The sequence below is a fragment of the Labrus mixtus genome, chromosome 14 (genome assembly GCF_963584025.1).
Source record: "Labrus mixtus chromosome 14, fLabMix1.1, whole genome shotgun sequence".
NCBI classification, from domain to species: Eukaryota; Metazoa; Chordata; class Actinopteri; order Labriformes; family Labridae; genus Labrus; species Labrus mixtus.
The window spans coordinates 9,497,628-9,525,216 of NC_083625.1; the positions used below are offsets into that span (position 1 = coordinate 9,497,628).

Sequence of the window (27,589 nt, forward strand, 5' to 3'; positions counted from 1 at the left end):
GATGAACTCCACATGTTTGTATCCAAGCTCACTGTTAACGGTTTATGAGCTTAAATGATGGTTCAGGCTGACCAAAGCATCAGAAATGTATAAACAGCATAAAAAAATGTGATAAATATTAAGATTTACACTTCAACTCCCACAAATATAAAAGAGACTGGTCATATGTGCCCATAGGTGTTAAATTGTCTCTATGTTAGTATAAGTAAAAGTGAATTACTAAGCACTATGTCTCACTCAATAATCAGAACCTTTCAGTCTTCATTATGCTGTATAAAGAGCATAAATCCTCCAATTTCGCTGCATTTATTTGCATGACAGCGTCACTGTCAATCATCTCTCTCCTACTGAGCAATTCTCATCCCCTGTCTACTTTGCAAATAAATTCCTTTTTATTCCACAGCATGTAACACCCAGTCTTCTTCCTAACACTCTCAATCCAGACAACTCTACATTAAGCTTGTCATATTAAGTCTTACAGTTTTAATTCACTTTTCACTTAATCTGACTTTTTTTTTTTTTAAGTGTCGCTGTCTCTTTGAAAACTCACATGACTTCTGTGCTTTTATTTTCTTGGTAGAAATGAGTGAAAGGACAATATGATGCTAAATGAGGATTCTGCTCGCTTATATTGGGAAGTGGAAAATATATTCAATGAGTTGTGTTGCTGGGGTATGGTTATTGTTATATATTTAGCTATCTTAGTAAACTGTGACAAACTGCAATCTTTAAAAAAATAAGTTTTGTTGGCTTTGCCCCTTCTTGTAAAATATTTGCTGCTTACTGTTATGCCAAAAGCCTTGTTGGTCATGCACAATTATTCCATAACCTGAAAACCGTTGTGCAGCTCATAACTGAGCATCCACACTAGTCAAACGAACTAGACTTTGGGGCTGAAGCGTGCTTGGGCACGTTACAAATTGCATAGTGTGAGTGCGCCTATACTAAATGGAAAGTACAGCAGTAAGCTAAGTTTTTCTGCAGCCTACCTAATGTAAATTTGATCCCAGTGTGTCGTTCAAGGACACATCAGCACTAATGTTTCTGACTCTTGATGGGGTTTGAACCCTGACCGTCTGGTTCAAAGACGGTCAGCGTCATCCATAAGTCCCTCTGCTTCCAATCTATTCAATCCTAGAACTTCTGCTAATTTGTTCATTTCTCATTCATTCCTGATCTGGCTTAATCCTTTTGAAACTTGTGTTCTTGCCCTGAGCCTTTCCTTGTTAGGGATCCTTCACTATTGTGCTCAGCAGATTCAGGGCAGCACCATCTTCAGCCGGAGAAAATCTATATCTCCAGACATGCTATTGAGACTAGACAATGAGTCCTAAAATAACATCTCAGCCAGTGAAGTCTATTCTAATTTCATATAATGCCATTTAACCAATTCAAGTAATTCAGCTCTATGATGGAGGGGAGTTGCTCTTTTATTGACCGTATGAGGAGAAATATGTGGTTCAGCATCCTTCTGTTTGGACTGAACCTTTCAATTCCTGACATCCTGGTCCTGACAGGGGACAGGAGGCTTGTGGATGCTGCTGTCAGCTCCACTGTTATCATCTAATCTATCTCGCGGTGAACAGCCCATAGTATTGTCTCTGCACGGTCATTACTGTGTGCTTTATGTATGCAGCTTTAACCTTGACTTTCACACACTGCAGAGGCACTCGTTTACTTTGCATTTTCAGAGATTTTGTTACCAGGAAGTTGAAACTGTCTGGGACTGATTTTCATGAGTAAAATAGCAGTTTGGAATTTATTTGAAAACGAACAGTCAACTGATCAAAACTCACAATATCTGGTCTCTAATGACTGAGTCTGCCACATTAAGTGTCTAGTTCCTGCATCTATTCTTTGAGTTGCTGTATTGTTGCCCTTAGAAGAGGTTCACTGTCTGCGACTGAAGGGCAATATTTTAACCTTGAATTAAAACGTATTTATTTTCATGTGGTATTTTCATGGTCTCCTTTGTTTGTATTTAAGGTTACCTGTTCTGAATGGTTTCGTTTTTATGGTACATCAAGTTGCACTAACATAATATAATTACATGAAATCTAATGCAAATTCTACAATTGATCAAATTGTGATGATGGGAGCAGCTTGATTGACTTGATCAAGAATTACTAAATAACAGAAGCAAAAGAATGAGAAAAAAAATATTTCTGCTACACTAAAGTTTGAAAAATAATAAGCAATAATTTAGACAGATTTTCATATTTCTCTTGTGGCAGCATGATGCAGACAAAATGATGTCGGCTGAAACTGTGAACAAAGCACAACTATGAAAGATCACTGGAAAGGTGATATTACAGAGTCCAGGACTCCAGGACTGATGGATGAAGAGCAACAGAGTTTAAAGCAGCTTCAAACAAATGACAGGAAGCAACGATAAATAGGCAGGACAGGCTGTGATGACTACAATCGTCACGCTTAATTACACACACTGTCTTCTACATTCAACAATGCAGGAAAGAAGCCGACATCTGTCTGTGAGAGCATGTAGTCCAATTAACCATCGCTGTCCTAAAACCCTTGGCTTCAATTTATAGATGCATCCCTAAACACTTATAAATAATTCTTAATGAACAGCCAACACTCATTTCAATGATTCAAGAATCGTCTCATATAATTGGGTCCGTCATATGTCATCATTAACGTTGAACTAAACGGTATCCTTCCAACTGACAAGACATTCACAAATATTTTAAGCTTGATTTTTCAACATGTTTCTGAGAAAAGAGACAACTTTGAATTTCTTTTACAAAATACGATTATCTTTTCAATTCAAACCCATTTTTTTTATTATTTATCAACCATGTTCATATACGGTACTGCTTTTTGCATGCTAATGTACCAATGAAAAAAACCTTAAAACAACTTCACAGAACATCTCATCCTGGTACAACTCCCTCATAACCTCAAAAACCAGTTCATCTCAACCAACCGTCTCTGAACTGTATGACCACTCTGTGATCAGGAGAGCCATCCTGATCACAGAGGACACCTCGCAAAACACCTACAAGAAAATCGTTCAATACCTCTGCGAAGGGTTGTACGGATTCTTTCTATTCCTGCCTGAACCATGTTTTGGTGATCATACTTATATACTTAAATTACAGTTTATAATACAATATTTGTTTGGGAGTAGAATTAAATACTCCCAAATCATTCCTGCACACAAATAACAGCTCTATATCATCCACTGCTGAAATAAACATAGATATGCTCATTAAACATCAATGGAAAAGTAAGAGATAGGAACAATATATCTTCCCCTTTCCTCCATATCAAATCCACCACCCAGCTTATTAACTATCCTCGAAATATCCTGGTACCAGATGCTATTATTCTTTCTGTGTTTATCTAAGTATAAAGTACTATTTAAGGTATCCCGTAATTTCCCCAGGGGAATGTTCATGTTTTTGAAGAATAGGAGCATTTTCTTTGGCACGTCAGCACTGCAAGCTGTGCACCTGGGCGTGTGCCGCGTGTGCTGTAATCAACCTGGACAGACTACACCAGGATCAATTCCTTCAGGACAGCAGGAGGGTTTCTTTAGCGGAATGTGAATGTGCTGACGGAGCTGATGAGATCAGACCGATTCAAAACACCTCAGGAAGGAAAATCTACCAATTGAAACCATGGCTCATAAAAGCCACAAAATATATACACAAAGGGAAAAGTCTGGGAATGCATGTGGTTCCGGTTGATCTTTGGCTTTGTCCATGTCCTCTTCTGTCCGTGTACATGATTGAGAAATGGGAGACAGCAGCATTCTGCCGGCATTACTTTTGATATGAGCTGCAGGCTTCTCCAATAAAATGGCCTCCCACTGAGCTGGAAAAACCTGCTCTCTTTTGTTCTTAGCTCTCTCCATCAGCTCACGGTCCCTTTTTAATATCTTAAAAATGTTCATCTATCTTCATAATAACCTAAGCTCACCTCCGGCTCCCTCTTTTTAACTCCCCTTTGCTCTTTTCATTTCCTTTTTGTTTGCTTCGTCTTCATCTCGTACAGCGAGTGTCTGCCTTCCCTCTTCCTATCCTCTTCACGCTCTGCTATCCATCATAGCGGGCATTTTGCCAATCAGTGATGCATATCAGCTAGCTCTTACCGTTAATGAAATACATCCGCTTTCTCTCTTTCTCCGAGCCACTGAATTTTGATCTCCTTTTTATCATTCACCGCATTCCTCAGTTCTGCATCCCTGACTACCAACCGTCATCATTTACTCTTCCTCCCTACCCTGTGTTGAGGGAACTTGTCTGCACATACCTATGACTAATGAGCAAACCACCGTTCATATCAACGACACAATTGATCCGTGTCAACACAAGATTCAGTCAAAAGCATGTGAGATGAACAAAGAGGATTTTTCATCCATTTAAAGCAGAATTGTGAATATATTGACAGTAGAAGTTAAATAGATAACTAACAGCAGTGCAGTGCTCAGTCTAAGATCATATCTGGACTGCCCTTGACTGGTTAATGAGGAGGAAATATTGTAAACGACCCCGCTAATTTAGTGCTGGAGGAGCTCTGGGATGATGAAGGAAGCTTTAGGAGTGTTTTATGCATCACCTGTATGAGATGATGAGCACAGTGAACACAGGAGTGAGGAATCATAAATACAGGCGTCCTTTTTTTATGTTGGAGGAATTTACTGTCTAAAGCGAACACTGTAAGGTTTTCCTTTCAAGACATTTCAGTTTTTCCTAAAAATGATACTAGTTTTTAGACATACATCAGTTTACAAAAGGGAAAGTGACACATTACACATAGCATTGATTGTGAGGCATTTCAGAGAACAGTTTTGAGAATAGGATATGCTAATATGGGCAGATAATATCGGCCGGCTGATTAATCGGTCGGTCACTAATATTTATGTTAACAGACAACATTATACTGAAGAAACATATGCTCCTGTGATTTCTCAATGACAGACACTGACCAAACAAAAACTAGTCTACACTACAAAACCCACTCACATTCAATATAGGCCACTCTCATCTATCTTTGAGTCTGCAAATATCTATTTATGAAAACATAATTCCTTCACATTTACAAAATATGTTCTTCCATACATTAGACCACGGTTCAAGCTAAAGGGAGATCGGGCCTTTTCAGTAAAAGCCCCTAAACTGTGGAACAGCCTCCCTCATTCAATCAGGTCTGCACCCTCTGTTGACTCTTTTAAGTCCCGTCTCAAGACATACTTTTATATTTTAGCATTTGAGTCCCCTGGTCCTGAATAGACCATTTCTTTCAAGTTCCTTTGTTGCTTTCTTTATTTTGTTGCTTTCTTTATATATTCTTTCTTTTTATTTGTATATATGTATACATATATATATTTCTCTCTTGTGGACGTTGTGATCTGAAGTTGTTTTTTCTTTTTTAATGTCTTGTACAGCACTTTGGTCAGCTGTAGCTGTTTTTAAATGTGCTTTATAAATAAATTTGACTTGACTTGACTAAAGACCAAACAAACCCCGACCCCCTCCTTCACCCATTTTATTTTAAATAAATTAAAACAATAATGAGACTCTGACAGCATAAGTAATACAAATGACATAAACTGCATGAATATGACCTAGATACAGTGTTATCTGAATACTCTCCCTTGCCTCTTTAGGCCAGAAATATAGTTTTATATTGTACTTGTATACGAGTTGAATGCCTTGGTTGTCTAATTGGAAGTTACCTCACTGTTGACTTTAATAACAGTATGAGCTCCAGAAATGCTTGTTAGGCTTCAATATAAAGCTGATTATCCACCCCATATTTACAACAATGCCTATACAATCCAATGATTAAAACATGCAGTGTGTTCAATGGCAATTTTTCTGCATCTGTTTGTACGTAAAGGGAGATGGAATTCTTCGGTCACCCACAAAGTTCACACCGCTGTTAAAGCTGCTCCTCTGAATATATGAGGCAGCCTGCAGGGTAGCTTACTATTCTAATCCTGAGCGCCTCAGGGACTTAGCTCTAACATAAGACAATGCAGACCAAAAGAAAATCTTGAGATCTAAATTTCCACAGCAGCTGTTTGTTTTTTTTTTACCATAGAAATGTACACATAATTGTGTCCGCAGAGAGAAAAACATCTCGCTACATGGCTTAATCATGGCTTCATACAGGCGGCTTTCCATTAAATTGTTTATCCCCAACTTGTCACATGAAGGCGGTGGAGAAGTGCAGGCAATCTGTGGTGTCATTATTGATCGGGGATGAGGAGATGAGCAGTGTGTGAGAGTGTGTGTTTGCAAGTGTGTAAACAATCCACGAGTCATTTGATAGATCACAGCTGTATGATAGGCCAGGATGAGCAATGAACAGTGTGCTTCTGTGTGAGTGTGCATTGTCTTTTCTCCTTGAATGTGTATATGTGCTCTCGGAGAAGTGTTGAAGCGTCCCAGTGTAAACATTTATCTGAGGCAGGTGTGTGCGAGTGTGTGTGTGCAGATTTAGTGTGTCCCTCCTAGCTAACAAAAGGGTGATTGAGAGCAGCAGTCTCGAGGCTATGAGGTCACAAACCATTTCTCAGTCCAGTGAACCTAAATTCAGACACAACAAGATCCATCAGGTTGTAGGAAAACAAAATGTGGTTAAGGAAAAGGATTTAGAGAGAAGGCTATGAGGGTATGAAAAGTCCGACAGGGAACTCTATAGCTATATCTACCACAGTTTTTAAAATACCCTTCTGTGTATTTCAGGTCTGAGTGTGAGTGAGGAGCCTCCTCCCCACAGAGTGACCACCGGCCCACTGTCTACAGACCACCAGAGAGGGCCACCATGTCGCAGCAACAGCCTCCAGCCCCCCTCAACCCCAGCCCTGCCTCGACGCTACCTGCCTCCCCAGCCAAGAAGCTCCCCTGGAGGTCAGTTGAAGGTTTTGTAGTAGAACACAGTTAGTTTTAAAAAAAAACACTGGAGACGAAAACCTTTCATATTTTTCCCAAAAGTTCTTGTAACTTGCCTTGGCGTTTTTTCTTAATGGTTAAATTTACACTTAAATTTGCATATGTACAAGTCAAGAACAATTAAACGTGTTTTTTAAAAAGGGGCAAAGATACTCACTTATGCATATCCAGAGTGGCTAAATGATGGTCAAACACTCTTTGTAAATTCAGTAAAGACATTGGGAGCTGTAAAGAAAAACAAGGGTTAACATTTGTTAATATAATTATTTATACAATCATGAATTTCACGGCTTGTTTTGACAAAATGACAAGCCAAAACCGAGTGTTGTAGGTACGAATAATATAGGCTACTCAAATTAAACGAGTTTCTTTTTAAACGTAATGCACATTTTAATGTACTTGTAAGCCTTCAATCTAAGCAAACTTTGCCCCACTAGCATAAATGTAAAACACAGACACAGCATTTCTCAGTTCAGTCCATGTGGTGAAAGTCCAAGTAACCTCATCATCCCTATTCTTCCTTCAATGTACCTGAATCACGGTACAAAGCTTTCTCACACACTGAACAAAACGACAAAAAAAAAGGTTATGCAGTCATTCAATGTAAATCTACATTTAAAGCAAAATATGGCGAGACAATGTGCTCTTATTTGCCAGGTGCCTAACAATAAAAAAAGTAGTTTCAATCGTTTTGGATAACACACCTGTCCGTTTACCGTTCCTCTACTTTGGCTGAGTTGTGCTGCTTCGTCGAAAAATACCACCTGTTACAGCCATTTCAAAATAAAAGCATCAGCCTTTATAAATTCACATATATTAAGATATTCACAGCAGTAAGACCATCAAAATAAATAAACAAGAAAAACTGGTTATTTAGGGTAAATTACATCACCTGATAAGTGGATAGAAAAATAAATGAACAAACAGCAGTCTTTATCTACATAAGCAGAGTTTCGTGTACTGTAGGCCTACGAAGTCTTCGGCAGCAGAGGGATTCCTGGCTTTGTGAAATATCAGTTGTAAACAGGTTTTGTGTTTATTATGTGAGAATCATTTTCTTCAGTGTTTTAAAGTCAATGAAAGAAAAGAGTAGGCTATAAAGACTTCTTTCTGATGCCATAACACACTGCTTCTCTATGCCTCCAAATACATAACACTTAATGAAGCACACGTTTCTGCTTTCACGGGTTGTTGAAAGTTATTTGGGAAAATGCTGGAAGCCACTCACACTTCACTTCAATTCACTTAAAACAGAATCTATTAAACCGTGTGAACAATAGCTGTTGAGCTGACTTTCAAGTGTCTGTTTCAGCCTTTCATTCAAGTGTCCTCTTGGTCACGATGGCAGGATTTTCTAGTCATCCAGAGGAAAAAGATTTTAAACTACCCTTTTTGCTGCTTTAGCTATGTTAAAGTATAATAAAACACAAAGTCTAAATGTTTCACATTTTCTCCATAGCCTACAAGTGCTAACACCCTTTTACAATCTTTTAAAGTCCCAACTGTCCGTTCAGTGCCAATACTGTCTGTTTAGAAGTGAGAAAGCGCAGTGTCTGTGATGCTTTTCACACAAACTTATAGGCTACATTTCACACATGGAAGAAGGATAGTATCTCGCCTCACTCACACTTATTGCAAGTCTTAAAATGTTTATAGTGGCTCATTCAATATGTGTAAACGCAAAGCTCAGCCCCTTCTGCAGTTGTGTGAAAATGATCAATGTAGACATAAATGTTACATTGTTTCCAACAGGTTTTTCCCCCATGCCAGCCTGTGTGCTCTGAATGCAGACAGTCACGTATTGTGAGAAGATTTCTCTCAACCTGTGTTTCTGTAGGCCTGAACGGACTTTAAATGTGCTGTAAATTATTGATGAGGGATCCTGAGGATTCCCCGTCAAGCTTCAAGTCCTGCACAGGCATAGCTTTATCACACATTTTGTCAGACATTCACACACACACACACACACACACATCTTATCAATCGTCAGGCTCCTTTGTCCTGCTGAGCCTCTGAAAGCTTCAAGTTAAAATTTTCACGACGTTTTCAAAGAATTAAATGCAACAGAAAAGAGAAAAATGCAGTCTCATGACCCCACCTCTGGTTGGCTCCCAAGGTGGCTATATTTTGTTTCCCATAGTATCTCAATTACAATGTAAATATGTTGCCATTTCTGTAACACAACCACATTTTCAGGGGAGACAAGTAATAGGTTAACTTTGCCTCTTAAGTCATGCATCCTTTTTGAGGGCAGCTGTTAGAAACTCCATTTGTTGAAAACATGACCCATACTTTCAGTTGACTAAGGCCTACTTTAATAATAATCCCTAATGAGTCTACTTCAAAACAAAGGGTTCTCTTTGTCAACTATGGTTAAGCAAATGCTTCCACTGCAACCGTTAAACCAGTATGTGTATCAGTGCAAGACCCACCGTTTAGTCCAAGTATAGTCCCCTTGAAGAACACAAAAAGGCAGGCATCATAATGCTCAAAAAAATGCTTCAAAATGGTCGTCAGAAAGAATACTTCAAAATTCTTCCAACAGTCCCGCAACCATTGGGTGATGTCATGATGGCAAGGACTGCTTTCAACCTTTGCCTCTGTCTAACGCAGTGATCACGCGAGATAGCATCGACATGTTGGAATGTTGCTATTAGCATTTAGCCCAAAAGCCTGTGCAGCGTGGCTATAGCCTTGTATTATTTCATTATCCACTGCTTAATAAGCTAGCTGTTTAGATACTTGCATTGATACTCCATCCCAGAATTAGTTGTACAGATGGTTTAAAGTGTTGATAGCTTGAAGCTGTATTCATTTGTTGGTACTTGTCGGTCGTCTTTATCTTCTTTTCTTCGTGTTCATTAAGATAAAATATGTTAACGCATTACTTTACTGAACAGAGAGCAACATTAACAATGTTCAAACCAAACTGCTTTGTCTAAGTATTTGTCAAAACGTGACAAAGTGTTAGCTAAAAGTCGATTCTATATCCAAACTTCAAAGTTCAACACACTCTTGCTGGATTCAAGCCACACTACATAACCAAAGCAGTGTGTGTGTTATCCATATTTGTGAGTCGCTAGTTCTCTTGGCAGTAATGAGTCACTCTGAGACTTGGCATGATCACACCAACACATGCAGAGGGTACACACACACACACACACACACACACACACACACACACACACACACACACAGTGTCTTTGCAGGCCTGAAGTGTGTCTCCAGGGTTTTTGTGTGGATTTGTTCAGGATCAGAGGCTTCTCTCCCATTACAGGTCTAATTAGTTTCTTTTCAAGGCCTCTCTCCTTCTATCCTTTCTGCTTTACAACAGAGTCACTGCTAACCTCCTACTACCACTATCATCTGCCCCCCCCCCCCCCCCCCCCCCCCCCCAATTCTTAACTCACTGCAGTTGTACGTTATGCATCCCACATTTATTGTTTCAAATCAGTGTCTTTCTTTCACTCCCACACACCTCTACAACTGTGCCACAGAGTTCATCATTTTTTTTCGGTCTTGTCTACAAAGTGTGTAATGTCAAAGAGAGCAGGGAGGGTGATGGGCACATCTCCTCCAGTTTGCTCTGCTTCTCTTTGACCCAGAGTCCCCTGGGACATAGTTATACCGAGCAGCAGGGGGGGGGGGTAGAAAGCTGCAGATGAAAGCAGGGAGGGTAACTGAAAGATTGAGAAAAGATAGAAGAGGGGGGAAAATCTGCAAAGTAACTGAAAAGGGAAAGGAAGAGAGAGATAGCGAGCATTCAAAGGGGAAAGATTGTGTGTGTATCGGTGAGGAAGTTTTATAAGTTTGACATCAGTTGTTGTAGCGTTATGTAAATCTAAGACAGCTTTTTGACAAGTTACTTCTGTATCTATCTGTCATGTGTTGTATAAATACCATTGAGTGTCTTTGTTGATTGACAGTTGGCAGGAAGGAGTTTCAGCGGAGCTCAGAGGTCACACGTTCACTCCCGTCTTCCCCGAAGAGGCTGGCCGTGGTTCCCCCAAAACCTCAGTCACCAGGTGAGCCTATACATTTCCATTTTTCACTCAGACCAATGTAAAAATATAAACATGCACTACATTGTTAATCATAGATGCAAGCCCTATAAAGTCTTAAGAAATGCCAAATTTCCAGAGGCTTTAAGAATGACTTTGAAGTGTACTGTGATCCACAGTACCCTGTACTGTATTTCTTATATGAATCGGTTTCCCAATGGATATTTGGACTCATTTGCACATAGATTTACCTGCAACTTATTCAAGCTTCTTCTCAGCTCTTGGGTTCTGGTTCTGGTAATGTAAATGCTAACACACTGTACATACACACTTGAATAGAGTGATGTCATCATAATTGAATCGGCTTTTTCTACAATGAAAAGTTCATGTGTGGGAGAAACTTGGGAGAAATTTCCTGTGGTTCATCTGTATATGTGCTGCCATATGAATTATACCTGTGTTTCACAAGTCCAAAGTTCTTCCAATTCTCTCCTAATTTCACTGGCTTTATGGCTCCTAATCCTCCTCTTAGGGCCCACTAGATAGTCTACCTTCCTAAAGCTCTCCAGAAATAGCCCTTATTATAATGACCTCTTCTTAATCCACCCACACCAAGAAGCAGCTTACATCCTTTTCAAATATCTAGCTCTGGATTTGATCCATGACGTCTGGACTTCTCTTCCTCTTGGCTCTGCAGCTTAAAATTATTTTCTTACAGGATTGCAGAGGGCCACCTTGTCGTTTCCTTGCAGAGTTGGCAAACATCTCCTCAGGCTACACCTCGTCTCTCTGTGCTTACTTTTCTATTTTCACTAGGTGCTGCTGTTACGGTTCATACCTCTCTTTCCCTGCATCTTTTGCTGGACCCCATCTCCTCCTACACAGTTGCAAGAGCATGTATTTCTCCTCACCGATTCTTATCCCTTTTTGTCAAGATATTTTAAGTCTTCTGCGCCTACTTGAAGACACACTGCCATATAAAAATTTGCTATGATAACATTATTTGAACAAGCATCCCAATCTTTAACAACACCCAAGCAGAAAGCATGCCACTCCCTGCACCCTGCTAGGTCTGGAATCACCTTTTCTCATTGTTTCTTATTGCATCATTATTCCTCTTCCATCGACCACTGTGCTATCATCAGCATGCTGCTTTCACACCCCAGCCTCATGGACTCATTTAGTATTCACTCAACTCACCCCAACCTTTCAGGTAGAACCTATACAGATATCTAAGTAGGTGAACACGTGTGTGCCTGCAAAGAGGAAGGCTTTACATACGGCTTGTAGATGATTTCAAAGAAAGCCTAATGTGCCTTCGAGGCACTGATGAAGATGTAATACTGAAACACTTGCTGATATTTCAGCTTTACAAAAAGAAATAAAGTCTGGGTTATTGAAAAAATACATCTGCCTCTTAGTTTGTTTTATATTTTCATTTTTAGTTTGCTCATTTTTCCTCATTAAGGTTTTATTTGCACCTTCAGGGACCTTCCAGCCTCCTTCTTCTGAATTCTTTGTCTCTCATCCCTTTTAAACGTTGCCCACATCATTCCCCTTATTTTATCCCCCACACCTCCTTCTAACCGATCTCTCACTCATTACCTGGGACCCTGCGCCCCAAGCCCAGCCTTTGCGTTGTCATGGAGACGGCTCCTCATGCCTCAGTAGCCCTGAATGATGTGGTTAAGGCAGGTGATGTGGAGCTGCAGTGATTTCATTACCGTGTGTGTGTGTTGATATGCACGCACACAGGCTCATGTGTCAGTCTATCTATGTGATATAAAAGAGGTACATTTAAGGAGTGATTCATGTGGTAGTGCTGTGTTCTGACACTGTGTTTCTCCACGGGCTAGTGTTAAAGCTAAACGACAAGGTGACTCACGCTGAGGTTAATCGGACTGCTTGTACATGAACTGCAGCTTAATGCTTGTGACCCCTTGAGGATAAATATTGTCCACATGTTTCTGTCATGTGGCCTCCCTCATTAATGAGACAGGATTTAACTAACAAAAACACAAACACATAATCTAATCTCAGAATACTATTACAGTGTATATTTCATTGTAGGCCACAGCTCAATCATTTCATGATATCTGTCACATTCATCACGATTAGATGGTCCATCATGAGGAACACCAGGCTGGGAATTACACCCAAGGCTTCCTCTGTAGAAAAGATTCAATTAACTTACTACCATTTATCATGTGAACACAGTCATTAGCAATAGGTCGGGTCGAATCTCCTCTGATTTAATACTCATCAATTCCATTATCATAGATGGATGTGTCCCAGTTAGTTTTAAGAGCAAGTTATGTATTATTAATTCCATATGGGAAATATCAAATACTGTATGTATTATCAGAACATTTCTAGATCATATGTACAAATATCTTCCTGTAAAACCAAATGGAGTGTTTGGTTTCTGACTAAATGTCATTTTTCTGTTTCCTTTCCCTCTCTACAGTCCAGTCTGTCCAGCGACCAGCAGCAGCAGTGCGAGGGTCAGCCCCCCCAGGATCCCCTCGCCGCGTGCCCCCCCTGCTCCTGCAGCAGGAGCAGCAGCAGGAGAGCCTGCAGAGAGAGAAAGAGGAAGCGCAACAAAAGGAAAGAGAAAGGCAGGCTGAGGACAGAGAAAAAGAAGAGCAGAGGGAGGAGGTGGGTTGATGGGAGCATCTGCAGCACCACTTTAAGTTTGCACTTTACCTATAATGGTTTTCATTATTTGTCGCCCAGGTTCAGAGACTCCAGGGACGCTGTGAGCTGCAGGAGAGGCAGCTGAGGGTTCTGAGAGGAGAACTGAGGAAGACTTCCCTGGGTCTGGAGGCCTTCATTATCACAACTCAGCATTACTGCCTCAAGGTAGTCAGGTTTGATAATACGAGGCATTCGACAAATTAACATTCATGTGGCCATACACTACAATTTATTAAATATTCCTGTTGCTTCACCTAAAATGACCTAATTGGGGAGAATGCAAACCTTTGTTAATTTATGTGTTTTCCCTACAATCAATTTCTTTGAATTGATCAACTATAGATTCTCAAGGAGATTGTTGTAATCTCTCCAAAGTACTCAAACTCTCGATTTTTAAAACATGCTCACTCACATGTTAACTGAGGAAAATATGCAGTATTTATTGCTTTGAGGTAAGATTCAGGGCACGCTCCAAAAATGCGCATGATGAGCAGGAGTGATTGCATCGTGGGAAGGTTCCTCCCGAGTTCAGTGTGTCACAGAGCTGGTTTTATCCAGCTTCCTCAGTCTGATGGAGTTATTTGGCCTCTGAGGTGCCATAGCGGTAATACTGCTGACTGTCTAGGGACTGTCTGACTTCTTTATGGTCACTGTCTGAGAGCTGCTATTACAGGTCCACAGTGCAGATACAGCAGACAGGAATGGTAAAAGTGAGGGCCTGTTTGAGTATGTAAGAGCTCCCTCTGGTGGCAGCAGATGTGAAAAGCGAAAGCAGTTTATTGAGGTATAATTAAGCAACATCAGGACCTTTCCGTGCTGTATAACTAGATATAGTATCCTTTGTTTTATTCTCTTTTCATACTTTCATGAGAGTGTTTGGAGCTGAATGGGACCTATAGGCTAAAGGCTTTTAGAACATGCTTAAGGGCTGTATTAGCCATGCTAGCACATTACTACAAAATGATATCAAATAACAGGAAACTTAGACATTTAATTTGCCCTAGATGTATAATCACCAAAAACCAATAGATGTCCATTCACCTTCAATACTTTTAGCTAATAAGCAAAAGTTGGCTAGCTACTATTTTTCATATAGATTATGATAAGGGATGTGTTTAGCATAGGTCACCACCATGCCTGTGTAAAACCTCTCATAGAAACTAGCAGAGCTGAAGCTATCTAGGTTCTGTGAAAATTCAGAAGCTGACTCGCCGTTAAGGCTTTAATCAAATATATTTTTTATTGCAGGTACTTGGAATATTTAAATGCCATGTGTTATGTGTCAAAATGTTGTTTATTTCCAAATTTCAGAACAAAACTACAGAAGAAAATCAAAGGAAATTGTCCATGGAAATGCAAATGATCAGAGAAGAAATGGGTGAGTGGAAACCAACATTTTAATAAAATTATTAAACACAGACAGGACTTTTATTTTTACGGTGGACACTTTGACTAGTTATAGTAAAGTAGGAAAAGCACAGGTGTTACAAATGACATTTACAAGAGCATGTTTCTATTTTAAGTGTTTAAGAAGCACTGCAGGGAGCACGCACAATAACAGGACAGTTACAGGACCATTAAGAGAATGGTTCATTATTAGTACCTGTACTTTTTTTCCTGTAACATGCCAAAAAGGGCCTATCTTAAAATAGAAAACAAATGACACACTCAGTTCTTGAATGCAATTTTTTTTATCATAAAAGTGAATTAAATCTGACTCCAGTTTTGTAGTAAAAATATTAGTAAATCAATCAATATATTAATCATTGATTAAGTAAAATCATAAGATACACCCTGCTCCACACACAGCATCCAACTCAGCTCGATGGGAGAGACTGCATCGGGAAAAGACCGCGCTGGAGGTGGCGTTTGAGCGGGAGCTTCAGGAGCTGCAGCTGCAGCAGGAGGCCGAGCTGGCTGCGGTGGAGGAGGGGCTCAGGAAGTGCCACTCAGCAGAGGAGGAACACCTGAAGGCAGAGCATCGCTCAGAGATGGAGGAGCTGAGGACTCAGCAGCAGGAACAGGTGACAGAAAGGCATCATGGGAGATGACTCTATTTAATGTCGGCCTTGACGAGCTCGGTTCTTTTAACATTTAATTGTATTAGTCTTAGTTATAGTTAGTCACTGAAGGACATTGCTGTTTGTTGTTCGTGCGGCAGGTGGAGGAGATGACAGTCCACCATCAGGCAGCAATTCAGGAGCTCAGAGAGATGCATAACATCACCATGGCAACACTGCATGAAGAGCATGCCCGTACCATGAGAGGTATGATTTTAGACCTCATTTAGAAAACACAAAACAACCCCAGCACTTCACCAACTAACAACATCACTATTTTCATTGACTTCTGATTCTTCTTCTTCTGTGTAGACTTGCGGAAAGCTCATGAGCAACAGAAGATGCTACTAGAGGAGGATTTTGAGAAACTCAGGCTTTCTCTGCAGGTAAGATCCCATTAAAATAAAGACATTCAAGTGATTGTTTTGTTCTAACGGTTGAGGCACATAACTGAGGCACATTTGAATATTGTTTTTTTTGTCTGCAGGATCAAGTGGACACTCTCACTTTCCAAAATCAGAGTCTAAGGGAGAAAGCCAAACGCTTTGAGGAGGCTTTGAGGAGAAGCACGGATGAACAGATCGTTGTGAGTTTACCTACTGCGTGAAAAATACACATACATTGTAAACTATGGTAACATGGCTGTTTGTATCTTTCATGGAAATACAGAATAAGAGTCTTGTGAAAATTGTAGATAAGCAAATATATCATGTAACCTCAAATATGTACTTCCTGGCTTCCTAAACCTTATCAGCCCCTCACCATCTTTTTCTTGATCTTTTTGTGTGAATGTTTGTGTGTGTTTGTCTCGAACAGGATGCTTTGGCTCCATACCAGCACATTGAACAAGACTTGAAGAGCTTGAAGGAGGTTGTGGAGATGAAGAACCAGCAGATACACCAGCAAGAGTTGAAGATCTCTGACCTGGAGAAAGTGGTAGGCTCAAATAGGCTATCTCAAACCACTTCTCTACCAGACTCACACACACACACACACACACACACACACACACACACACACAAATGCACACAGTTTAGGATGAACATGCTAGTTTATATGTGTGGTGAATGAAAGATTGCGCTGTGGTTTGGTTCTACTTATGAGCAGGCTCAGAAGAACGTGTTCCTCGAGGAGAGAGTCCAGGTTCTGCAGCAGCAAAATGAAGATATGAAGGCTCGGATTCAAATGAACCTTGCACTGTCCAGGTGAGACACATTCATTTATCCTCTTTATGAGTAGCCTTGTTATCACTGTAAATAAATCTGTGTGCACTTGTTACTCATTGGTCATGTAGTCTTCTGTAAATGTTAGATTTGGTTTCAAAGTGATACATCCGTTTCCTTTATTGTGGATATGCATTTTTAACAAAATAATTAGAATATTAATATTATGTGCGAATCTTTATACTAAGGCTAGCTACATTTGTTGCTGTTTTCCCTGCAGGCAACTGTCAGAGGATAACGCCAACCTCCATGATTCTGTAGAGAAGGAGAGCACGGAGAAGAAGCGTCTGAGTCGCAACAACGAGGAGCTCCTGTGGCGTCTCCAGACCAGCCCCCTTATGTCTCCTTCCTCTTCCCCTCTGCACCGTTCCTTCTCCACCTCCCCCGTCCCCTCATCCCAGTTCTTCTCCTCCTCACCTGTAGCAGGTTGCGACTCTCCCACCCACTGCTACGGCTGTCCCCAGCAGGCGCAGTACTGCTCCCCGTCCCACAGAGCTGCCGCCGCCACCAATCAAAATCTCTCCCCAGGACCAGCCACACCCACTCACAGGGCAGCAAGCAATCAGAATTATTCACCTGGCCCGGCCACACCCACACACAGAGTATCAGCCAATCGCTGTAACGCTGCTGCTTGTTATGGCTCATTGCAGAGATAAGCTCACAACTGTCTATCTCTTGAATTTCTTGTTTGGGTAATTCTCTTTTATTTACCGTATATTCTCCTCCATTTTTGAATGTGAATGGATTTGAGGTTCATGTTGGGGAAAAATGAGTCCTGGAATGTAGAGTGTATATATACTGTATGATAGAGACACAGGCAATGTCGTCATAAAGTTAAATCTCCCTGCATCTGTAGTCATGATTCCGACAAACAGAAAGAAACTGTACAGATGGAAAGTAAAACTCTCTTTGAGGCTTTGTTGACCTGTTATAATACTGTGTGCTGGTAGGTATGTTTACTCACCTGGCATTAACATGTATTCAATTACACCTCCAGTTAAAAGTTGCAATCAGATCTCCGTTCCCTGCTTGACATGGAATTAATTAGCAGCCTACATCGACCTTCATTATAAAAAATATGACTTTATAGAAAACTCTGACGCACACATGAGAGAGAGTGAGAGAGTCAGAAAATAGCGTCTCGTTTATCTTTCCATCTTGCTCTCTTAACTTCCCCTCTCTTGCTCTTTTCACTTGTTTCTAGAACATTTCTGTGCAACCTGCACTTGAAATCTCACTTGAAAGTTTCTCTTTAACACATGCCCCTTACAGCAAGAGATTGTTTGCTGTCAGGCAGAAGGGGGAATCCAAGGTGACAAGACATGACGTAAAAAGAACACTACGGAAGTGAAGCTGTAATGGTTAGACAGCAGAGTCTGACACTATGGTGACAGTTTTTGTCTCTCTAACAATGCTATGTGTAATTGGATGTAGTCACGAAACAAAAGAGTTAAAATAACAAACTGGCAAGAAGAAAAGAGTATGAAGCAGCTCCATTATGTGTACAAAGATCTCACCAGTCGAGCACTGGCTGAGGATATAAAGCTCATAATCCCCCATCTGCTCCCTTCAATTTGCTGTTATTTACCTCCCTGTGAATTGTCCTGAATATTTCCTGCTGCGTTCTCCCATTGGACATCCAAAACTTCTTGCGTTACTAAATGTTACGAGGAGGCTGAAGTCCAGATAAAGTGGGGGTAAAAATGTGGTAATTTGTGTTCACATATGCAGCTCGCATAGAAAACTTGAGGAAATCCTAAGGAACAGGGCATATTATTTTATCAGTAAGGGACAATCCCGATAAGGCGCCCCTCCACCCTCTAACCTAGTCCAAGAACGCCTCCGAATGTGGCCTGAACGAACAGACCTCACATCATCTAAAATGAGTCCAGGGTGTGTTTGTACCTCTACTGGCCACGTGTAATTGAGTTACTTAATATGCATGTTAATACCAGGTGTATACAGAGCCTCTAAAGTACTGTGATGTGTTAAAACACGGTCATGTCCTTGATAAAATAAGCGATACTCTGTCATCCACTCTTCTTTGTCAGTTCAGATTTTCCCTTAAAAAAAAAATCCCTAAAGGAAGCGCCTTGTCCTACCATCTTACCAGCAGAGAAAACCCTTTTATTTCACTAAAGACTTTGGATGAAGAATTGGCTTGTAAACCAACCTTTAGACATTTTGTAACTTGTCTGATGCTGATCGTTTTACTTGTGTGGGACAACCCCTATACCTGTCGTGTACTTTAGCCATTTTACCTGCAAAATACAGAGAACTCAATGTACAAAACCCTTACCAGGTCTTCCTACAGGAATCTCTCCACATGAGCTATATACCCTTCACTTTTGGGATCCCTCAGGTCAACTACGCAAAAACTACGTCTGCCATTTTCTATTACCTCAGCGGGAATGTGCAGTCTGTTGTGTCTTTATCGCAACAGCAACAACAACAACAACAACAACAACAACAACAACAACAACAACAACAACACAAACACACAGCTACAAGGGAACTCAAAGCTAAAGGGGGAAACACAACACAAGAATCTCTGTTTTATTTCCATGTTTTCAAACGTGATGTTTCTATCTAATTTATTTCTTACATGTATTTTGCCACTTAAGCGAGCATGTACTGTAAAGGTCTTCCAGTCTTAATGTGAAACTTCTTATTGCTGTGATCTGTCTATTTATTAAGCTTGAGGTGTGAAGGAAAAGGATGGTGTGTGTATCTATGGAAATATCGCCCAATGGGACAAAAGTGAAATATGGGACGCACCCCGGGAGAAGTCCCACATAAACACATAACAGTGTTCAGGGGTTCGTCTTGTGATATGATATGAGTCTATAAGCTATGTAGGTTTGAAGAAAAATACAGGTTAACCCTTTGTTTACCTTCTTAGGTCTGTGTTAACCTCTTCATAACATCTTTGTTTATCTGAATGACACTTTTGTTCCCCTTAAAGTGTCATTTTTAAACTTTTACAAAACTACACTGAATTCTCAGCTCTCGAGAATCTCTTATTCAGGGAATTGTTTTCTAAATTTAGATTAGAAGAAACTTTCAATTTACTTTTTATAGCTTCTCTACAGAACATTATACATTCTCAAGATTATTTCCCGAGATGATTTTCCACGTATGTTAAATATAATAGAAGCTTTGGTATTTAAAAATGATCATTATTATATATTATACAGTATCTGATAGCTGCCTTCTGTACTGTACTCAGCTGACTTACCCTCAGGGTCATGACACCTACATCACCTGGCTTTCAATAAGTCAACATAGATAACTACCATAATATACAGAGTAATCTCAGTGATTAACTGGCACGCTAACAAACAAATCTAAAGCTGTTCAGACTAAATAAATCGTTGTATATAAGTGAAGCCAGTGAGGAGAGATGAGGGTAAGTTGGTGTAGGCTCTTGGCAGTTACAGCAACTTTGCAAAAGTGAGCAGAGTTAGTGGCTAATGTAATATTGTTAGAGTAACATAGATGCATGGGGGGGGGAAGGGTTTTAATATTCAGTGCCCCTGGTCACCTTTTCTGTTCATTACTTTTTACCAGCATGTAAAGGAGGACGGTTGTGGGTTGCCAGATTTTTTTCATTAGTAGACTTAAAATTGTGATACCAGCACTTTTGATGGTCGTGAAAAAAGTTTTTAAGAAAAGATTCTTTCATAGATCTTCAATTTTTTTTTTGTATGACACGTACACAGGGTTAAATGCTCTCAAGCGAACGAATGTCAAGTACGGCAAAGGAATTTGAGAGACGTATCTCAATTCACACTTTTTTTATACCTACACTGATGATTTTGAGAATGTCTTTGCATTACGATACAATTGTTAGAATATACCAGTCAGAAAGTCACTGTGTTTTCCAAATGTTTAGGGTTCTCCTGCGTCACTGAATGACTCTTTCGATCCTCCTTAAGCTCACTAATAGTGCAAAAAATAAATAAAAAAATACAGTCTACAAGATGCAACCAAAATGATTGTTTACAAAAATTACTGGTTTCACCAAAAATGAATATTTCACCTTTGAATGAACCGATTTCTAAACAATGAGCTGGTATTGTAACGACCCTTCGATGTGTCCTGTGGACATTTGTGTCTCACTATGCGCTGAATGTCAAAAATGTAATGACTGCATTTTATACAAGCCATCAATGTGATTTTGTTTGATATGAGGACCTCTATGTAGCAGCCATTTAACATGTAGCACTTGGTTTAACCTCCCCACAAGAATCATGGGTCATTTAAAGTGTCCATTTTGATATTTAAATGCTGTTGTAGCAAATGTTTCCATGGCTTGTCATCTCCAGCACTAGAATCCGATTTTGTGGCTGTAAGCTCGACAGTTTTACCCCCTTACAGATTTGGTCCAGAGACAAAGTTTACCGAATGTGTTTGTTCTGCCACTGATTGTACGTTTGAATGTAAATACATTTACGACAAGAGTTGTGTCTTAGTGCACCGACTAAAGTAATAGAAGCATGTTTTTTCTGTCTTTGCTGTTTTCTGGCTCTCCCTTCCTCTTCTGTCACCTCGCCGCATCTGTGATAGTTTGAATTGTAACTGTAGCGTAGGAGGCCTAGAGGAATGACGAATGAGATAATTCAACATGTAATGTATACATGGTCTGTTGATGCTTTCATTTGGGGAGAGTATTAAAAATATTCAAGAAAAGACATGTGGTGTCATCTTTTATTCATTTGAATATAAGTGAAGAGACTAGAGGACTGCATACTTCAGACACTCAGGATTGGATTGGAAATAAGAATGAAAGTGTCCTGTGGGACATTTGAGCAAACAGCTATATATATATAAATGCAAGCATACATTGTGAGCGGAAACAGAGCACATTTAAACAAAAGAGGGGGATTATGAGTTCAACAGCTTTTTTTAAGGGAAAGTATTAAAAAATTGGGAAATGCAAAATCAATAAATGCTCTCCAAATGTTCAAACAAGGTCTCGAATAAAGATAGGATTTTACTCTCATAGAGCTGCATCCTATGGGTGGACGAAGGTCTCGATATTTTTGATGAAGATGATGGTAGTGATGATGGTTTTATTTGAAAACGACGACTTATATGATGGTTTCTATACTGATTAGAGCTCTCAAGAACTGCCGTCAATGTTGTGCTTTGCCTCCGTGCGATGCCTGTCAGCACCTGTGTGTCCAATCGGACTCAAAGCTGATCGTTTGCACTTGACTGACATTGTTTCCTATTTTCTAGATCCTTGCTTGTGTTGTATTTACTCCCTGATTTTCCTTCCTTATAGATAATAGCGTCTGCTAAGTAGAATTGTAGAATTGTAGGTGGGGGGGGGGGGGAGGGGGGGTAAAAATACCCTACAGAAGTAAACACAAAAATGGCATCATGACCTGAAACAGATACAGTATCAGGAACTCACCAGTCAAGACAGGACTCTTCATGACTTCAATAAGTTTTATACATTCATAAAAATATGCATCATATAACATCATGAATTAGACACTATTAAGTAAATACTTTTAGCATTATAGCAGTTTCATAACATTTTGCTCAAAGACATGCTGGTCACTAATTTAATCCGAATGCCATTTAGCATCTAATCACAGCTCGTTCGTCTATATAAACCATTAAGGTGTTCCTGAAATCAGTCCCTTGATAAAACAATAGCAATAACTTGAATCCTGACATTTTATTGTTAAGAAAAGTTCTCAGATCCCACCAGTTTTTTTTCACATCAGCGACTTCAGAGGATCATCAAACGGATGAATCACTTCTTCATAAAGTGAGAAATGATATCCATGGGCAGGGGGAAGATGATGGTGGAGTTCTTCTCTGCTGCGATGGTGTTGAGGGTCTGCAGGTAGCGAAGCTGCAGGGCTGACGGGGACTCTGCGATCACCAGGGACGCCTCCTTCAGGGCACGAGACGCGTTCATCTCACCCTCTGCTGCAATCACCTACACACGGATGAAGAGAGAGGTGAGCCCTTTTATTTCATCCAATAAAGCCTGTGTGTACATTGTGTTTTACGGCGAATTCATTCTTGCACTGTCTTCGCTTCATGTCCTCACCTTGGCTCTGGCTTCTCGTGAAGCCTCTGCTTCAGCAGCCATGGCTCTCTGCAGCTGATGTGGCAGCTTCACATCTTTAATCTCCACTCGCTCCACCTTGATGCCCCAGTCGTCTGTGGCTTCATCCAGGCTAGACTGGTTAAATCAGAAAAGAGAAATAGCTTTCACCGGTATCATGATAAATCTACAGCATCTATAGATTTCATACAGGATTGTGAGTGGGTTAGAAGTAAGAGTAAGAGTTTTTGACCAGGACATGTAGTGAGATATGAGTGTATGCTTCCTGTTTTAAAGTGTTTCATTGTGTAATAGTTTGTATCTTGTATTATTCCATGTTACTGTTGAGTTTGTTTTGTACGGTCTCTTGTGTCATTGTCATTGAATTATTTATGCACTTCAAAGACCCATACAGTGACAAGCAATTACCCAGGGCCACAAATGCTGCAGTGTGTGCCATTCATTTACTGTACATGCTACACAAAACACTAAATGAATGCTTAGACATGAGGTGTATGGAGTTGCAGAGTGCAGTTGGATTGATTATTCCCTATCAATCACAGATGAAATCTGCATATGAAGGTGTTCATTGAAAAAAAAAAGGAAAACCGAGATAGCTAAATGTGTTTTACAAATTTTTCAAATGATGTTGGGCTCTCCTTTAAGAAAAAAAATCCTGACCTTTGTTCATATACTGTACATTAAGATCTTTGGGGCTGGAAATGCATGTCTAAAATGTTCCACAGTTCTAATAAATATATATAAATTTTTTATAACACTGAAACAATAATACACAGATACAAACATAGAAACATATCTACGTACATCTACATATGTTTGAGTATATATCATTTAAACACAATTTCAAAACGCTTTCTACCTCCTTTCAGGACAGTAACCTCCTGAGTCCTGATGTTAAATAAAGAGATATTTTTTGGTCAATGTGGCTCTTAAGTCTAACAAGGCTGAGTACCACTGGTTTAGATCGTGTACCTGCATGCTGTGAGCGATGCCCTCGCGGTCAGACAGCAGCTCTGAGAGGTTCTTGGTCCCCAGCACATTTCTCAGGGTGGTCTGAGCCAGCAGACGCGTGGAGAAGTCAGCATTGGACACATTGGCCACAGAGGCGATGGGGTCACTGACCCGGAAGTACACCACTCCATCCACACAAACGGTGACTGAGTCTTTGGTCAGGATCTAGAGAAGGAATGGGTTCAAGTTTTTGTGTTAGTTCACCTTTTTTTTTTTTTTAAATGGTTGATAGGAGATTTACTCCAGACAGCATGTGTTGTTGTTTTTCACTGATGGCAAAACTACCTCTTGTGGTGGGATGTCGAATGAAACTGTTCGCAGATCCACTTTCACAAAGGAATCAGTGCATGGCAAAACGAAGAAAATTCCTGGAGAAGCAGGAAAAAACATGAATTTTCATCATTTAAGCAGACATCATCATTGTTAAAAAGAAAAAACATAGTTAGTGTTTCTACCTGGTCCTTTAGCCTTCCTATCTGTGATGCGTCCCAGTCTGAAGATGACAGCTCGCTCATACTCCTGAACAATCTAAAGTACATATGACACAACGTTACCAAGTCATGTAGTTAATGAAATCACTGTTTAACTGCTTTTGAACCGATCGCTCTGTCTCTTTTTTGATTATTTCACTCACCTTCAGACAGAACCAGATGGTAATAGGGAAAAGGATGAGTGTAAAGGTGCCAGAGAGTATGACGATGAACCAACCAATGCATCCCAAAGACCCGGTCCGCTCAGCTGCAGAGAGACAGAAAGAGAAGCAACTGTGTGGATAAGAGTTGCACACTGTCAACCTCTTTACATTTAAATCGTAGAGGAAACCTTCACGCTATAACAAAGCGTGAGTGGTGAACAGGTTGGAATAAAGAAGAAATGGATCTAATTGACCTGAGCATAGTGTGGGGATGTATACGAACCTCTGGTGAAAAAAATCCAGAAGGTCGCTGACCAGGAACCAGTTTGAAATGCTTTGAGTTTTACATGTCGACACTCGCTCTACACTACAACAGCACAATGAAGGCCTTTGAGTCATTAAATACTACAACACCTGAGAGTCTTTGTATGAATTTTGTGTATATCTTTCCAAAGAGTCACCTCTGCCTTTGTCAATTCGAGTCAAGGAAGTGCTTCTATCTTTACATTTTTCAGTTTGAAATGACTTTGGATCCCCTTTTAACCGTCCTTTTCTGGTATCAGGAGAAAGTGTAATATCCACTTATCCATTGTGAACTTATCATGCCAAAGCAACGACAAATATGTCTCTTACAAGGCATTCTTTAAAAGGTTTATTTAAAGTGAAACTAGGCTGACATACAGAAAAACTCAAGGAAAATGTTAAATGCCCTAGTGCAAAATAAACACAGCAATCTCGGTGAAACTGAGTTGTTGGTATTTAATGATGTTAAGTCATACTTACAATCGCTCATTAACAAAGTGTTTTTACATGCTGGGAAACCCACATACACACAGTGCAAAGAGTAAAATGTTTACTCATGCAACAGGATCCCAGGCTTAGTCTGCACTGATGATAAAAGAAGTCATTAAGTAAGGGAAAGGTCTGGGAGTCACAAGTTGTCATAGTTTCCAGCGCAAGTGACTTAAGTACTTCTGTTTTTATCTGTGTGTGTTTTACAACAAGGCCATTAGATCTCATACATGGTCACATCGCACAGGGTCACATGCCTCACTTTGCAGGCAAACTATTTTTTCAACTGGACAGATTCACAAATACCTGACCACCTCCGATCTTTTATTGCTATGAGAGGACAATATTTGTGTTCAATTTGTATAAGCCATAAAAAAAAGGAACATTATTCTGTCTCTCTAGTTCAAACCACGGGATATGCTTGTTTCCTTTGATAAAACCGGGGAAAATTTGGTGTTGCACAATTCTGTCGAGTTGCATTAGGCGCCTGATAATTCACTTCCACTGCTTCACATGATCTGTGACAGTTGTGGTGGAAAGGTCATCTCTCTATGTTGCTTAAGAGTGTATGAGCATTGTTATAACAGAATAAAGAATTAACACTGTCAGTTTTTAATACAGCTGTGTTGATTTGATTTAATCGTATCATTTTATAAATGAAACTGATTTGAGAGTAGCCGCGTACAAATAAGATTAATAAACGAATAATCTCTTCATAATCTGAGAAGTGGAATTAAGAAAGTTTGAATGTGGAAGAAGGGGTTTGACAATCATCGGGATTAACACAGACTACATTTTATTCATTTATGTTCATAGTAAATTGGTTTGATTCTTATCTGAAAATTCTTCTGTTTTTCTGTTGTAATAAAAATGTTTTACATGTGAATGCAGTGTGTAGATTTGGTTCATCAGTATGTGGTTGTCCATACATTTACATACATACATATATATCTTGATAACTGGTTAATAAGATGAAGATAAATGATTAATTTATATTATGTAACACAACGACAATAGGTGATACATATGTAAAAAGACGTGTCTAAAAAAATGAATGACTGTATACATTTAGAGTAATATAGAAACTGACTGGATAATTATCAATCAATGACGATGGAGACTTCTTCCCTTTCCTCTTTGGATGTGTTGATGTGTCTTTAGAAACTTGTTTGACCATCGTTCCCCATTCTTTTTATTGTTTGCTTATTTTGTCTGTCTGCTTGTTTCTAGGTTCATCTGCCTTTACATGTTCAGTATTCATTTCAAATTTCAATCATAATCTGTTCACACAACTCAATTATTCTTTTTAATTTGCCATAAAATTAACAAACACCTGAGTTCAAGTGGATTCATATAAATGTGTGCACAGCTGGCCTATGACACATGATCCTGTCCATCAGATTGTCATCTTAACAAAGAGGATGGAAAATTATTATCATAACAAGGCCTTGTCCTCAAAAGTAATGACCATTTACTCAGGCCAAAAACACCTGTGCGTAACATGAGAGCTCCTTGTTCACCTGACTTCACACCGCATAGAAACAAGCACGCATAGAAGTGAAGGGAGACACGAAGACAAACACTCACGGTCACATGCTTTTGGGACCCTTTATCTCAGTGCCAAGTGATCTCTGTCGCTATGACGATGGAGTTCTACTTTGCCCTATTGCCTCCTCATGCTGCTTTCCATCTGAACAGGTGAGATTGAACATTTGCCGCATACACAACACACTTCTGTTCACTCTACACCAGACTCTGGACATTCAGCTGACAGCTCAGGGAAGAGTAAACAACCTCTTTGTTGAGCTAAGCCTTAAACAGAGTAAACACAACTTTTCCTTTTTTTTTTTTAAACAGAAACCAGTTACGTAAGAGTAGAACTCAGGTAAAAAAAATAAAAATAAAGGTAGAAAAATGTGTTGCTTACATATTAAATCTTCTTTGCTCAGGACTCTTCTCTTCGCGGTTTCCATATTGTGCTCCATTTCCATGAGCTGGATCAAAGTGATAGGGGAAGTGCACTCAGGCAGTTAGTTAAAAGAGAAGTGAATCTAATGAGGAGTGACTCAGCCAGCCTTTTAAAGCTGTAATGCTGAGGGAGAAGTAGGTGTGGCTCACACTCTGAGTTAACCATCAACAAAGTACAATTCTTAT

The 27,589-nt window shown here is 39.8% G+C and overlaps 2 protein-coding genes across 3 annotated transcripts in view; one reads left to right on the forward strand and one right to left on the reverse strand.

Annotated features, from left to right (window-relative positions):
- mtus2a (microtubule associated tumor suppressor candidate 2a) overlaps positions 1 to 21,603 on the forward strand; it is a 45,801-nt gene extending 24,198 nt beyond the window's left edge. The window contains exons 5-16 of one of the 2 annotated variants that reach the window (XM_061054928.1): positions 6,720 to 6,884; positions 10,853 to 10,951; positions 13,395 to 13,585; positions 13,664 to 13,789; positions 14,936 to 15,002; positions 15,434 to 15,648; positions 15,786 to 15,891; positions 15,997 to 16,070; positions 16,172 to 16,270; positions 16,501 to 16,620; positions 16,789 to 16,889; positions 17,128 to 21,603. In XM_061054928.1, the coding sequence (XP_060910911.1) occupies positions 6,720 to 6,884; positions 10,853 to 10,951; positions 13,395 to 13,585; positions 13,664 to 13,789; positions 14,936 to 15,002; positions 15,434 to 15,648; positions 15,786 to 15,891; positions 15,997 to 16,070; positions 16,172 to 16,270; positions 16,501 to 16,620; positions 16,789 to 16,889; positions 17,128 to 17,563 (1,799 nt within the window). In that variant the 3' untranslated portion in view covers positions 17,564 to 21,603. The remainder of the gene's footprint in view (positions 1 to 6,719; positions 6,885 to 10,852; positions 10,952 to 13,394; positions 13,586 to 13,663; positions 13,790 to 14,935; positions 15,003 to 15,433; positions 15,649 to 15,785; positions 15,892 to 15,996; positions 16,071 to 16,171; positions 16,271 to 16,500; positions 16,621 to 16,788; positions 16,890 to 17,127) is intronic. The other variant, XM_061054929.1, reaches the window with a different exon arrangement.
- A 1,057-nt stretch (positions 21,604 to 22,660) lies between these two features.
- stoml3b (stomatin (EPB72)-like 3b) lies at positions 22,661 to 27,522 on the reverse strand. The gene is made up of 7 exons (XM_061054941.1): positions 27,363 to 27,522; positions 24,644 to 24,747; positions 24,465 to 24,537; positions 24,295 to 24,377; positions 23,971 to 24,174; positions 22,981 to 23,115; positions 22,661 to 22,866 (listed from the first exon to the last, which is right to left on the reverse strand). Exons 1-7 carry the CDS (start codon positions 27,424 to 27,426, stop codon positions 22,678 to 22,680), a joined length of 852 nt encoding a protein of 283 aa, XP_060910924.1. The 5' UTR covers positions 27,427 to 27,522; the 3' UTR covers positions 22,661 to 22,677.
- Positions 27,523 to 27,589: the final 67 nt, after the last annotated feature.

Excerpts from the sequence above, each read along its gene's own strand:
- stoml3b (XM_061054941.1), bottom strand. The coding sequence starts at position 27,426 with ATGGAAATGGAGCACAATATGGAAACCGCGAAGAGAAGAGTCCTGAGC. Across the intron at positions 24,748-27,362 it reads GAGCAAAGAAGATTTAATAT|CTGAGCGGACCGGGTCTTTG; the intron begins GTAAGCAACACA and ends GTCTCTCTGCAG. Across the intron at positions 22,867-22,980 it reads CACGAGAAGCCAGAGCCAAG|GTGATTGCAGCAGAGGGTGA; the intron begins GTGAGGACATGA and ends ATCCGTGTGTAG.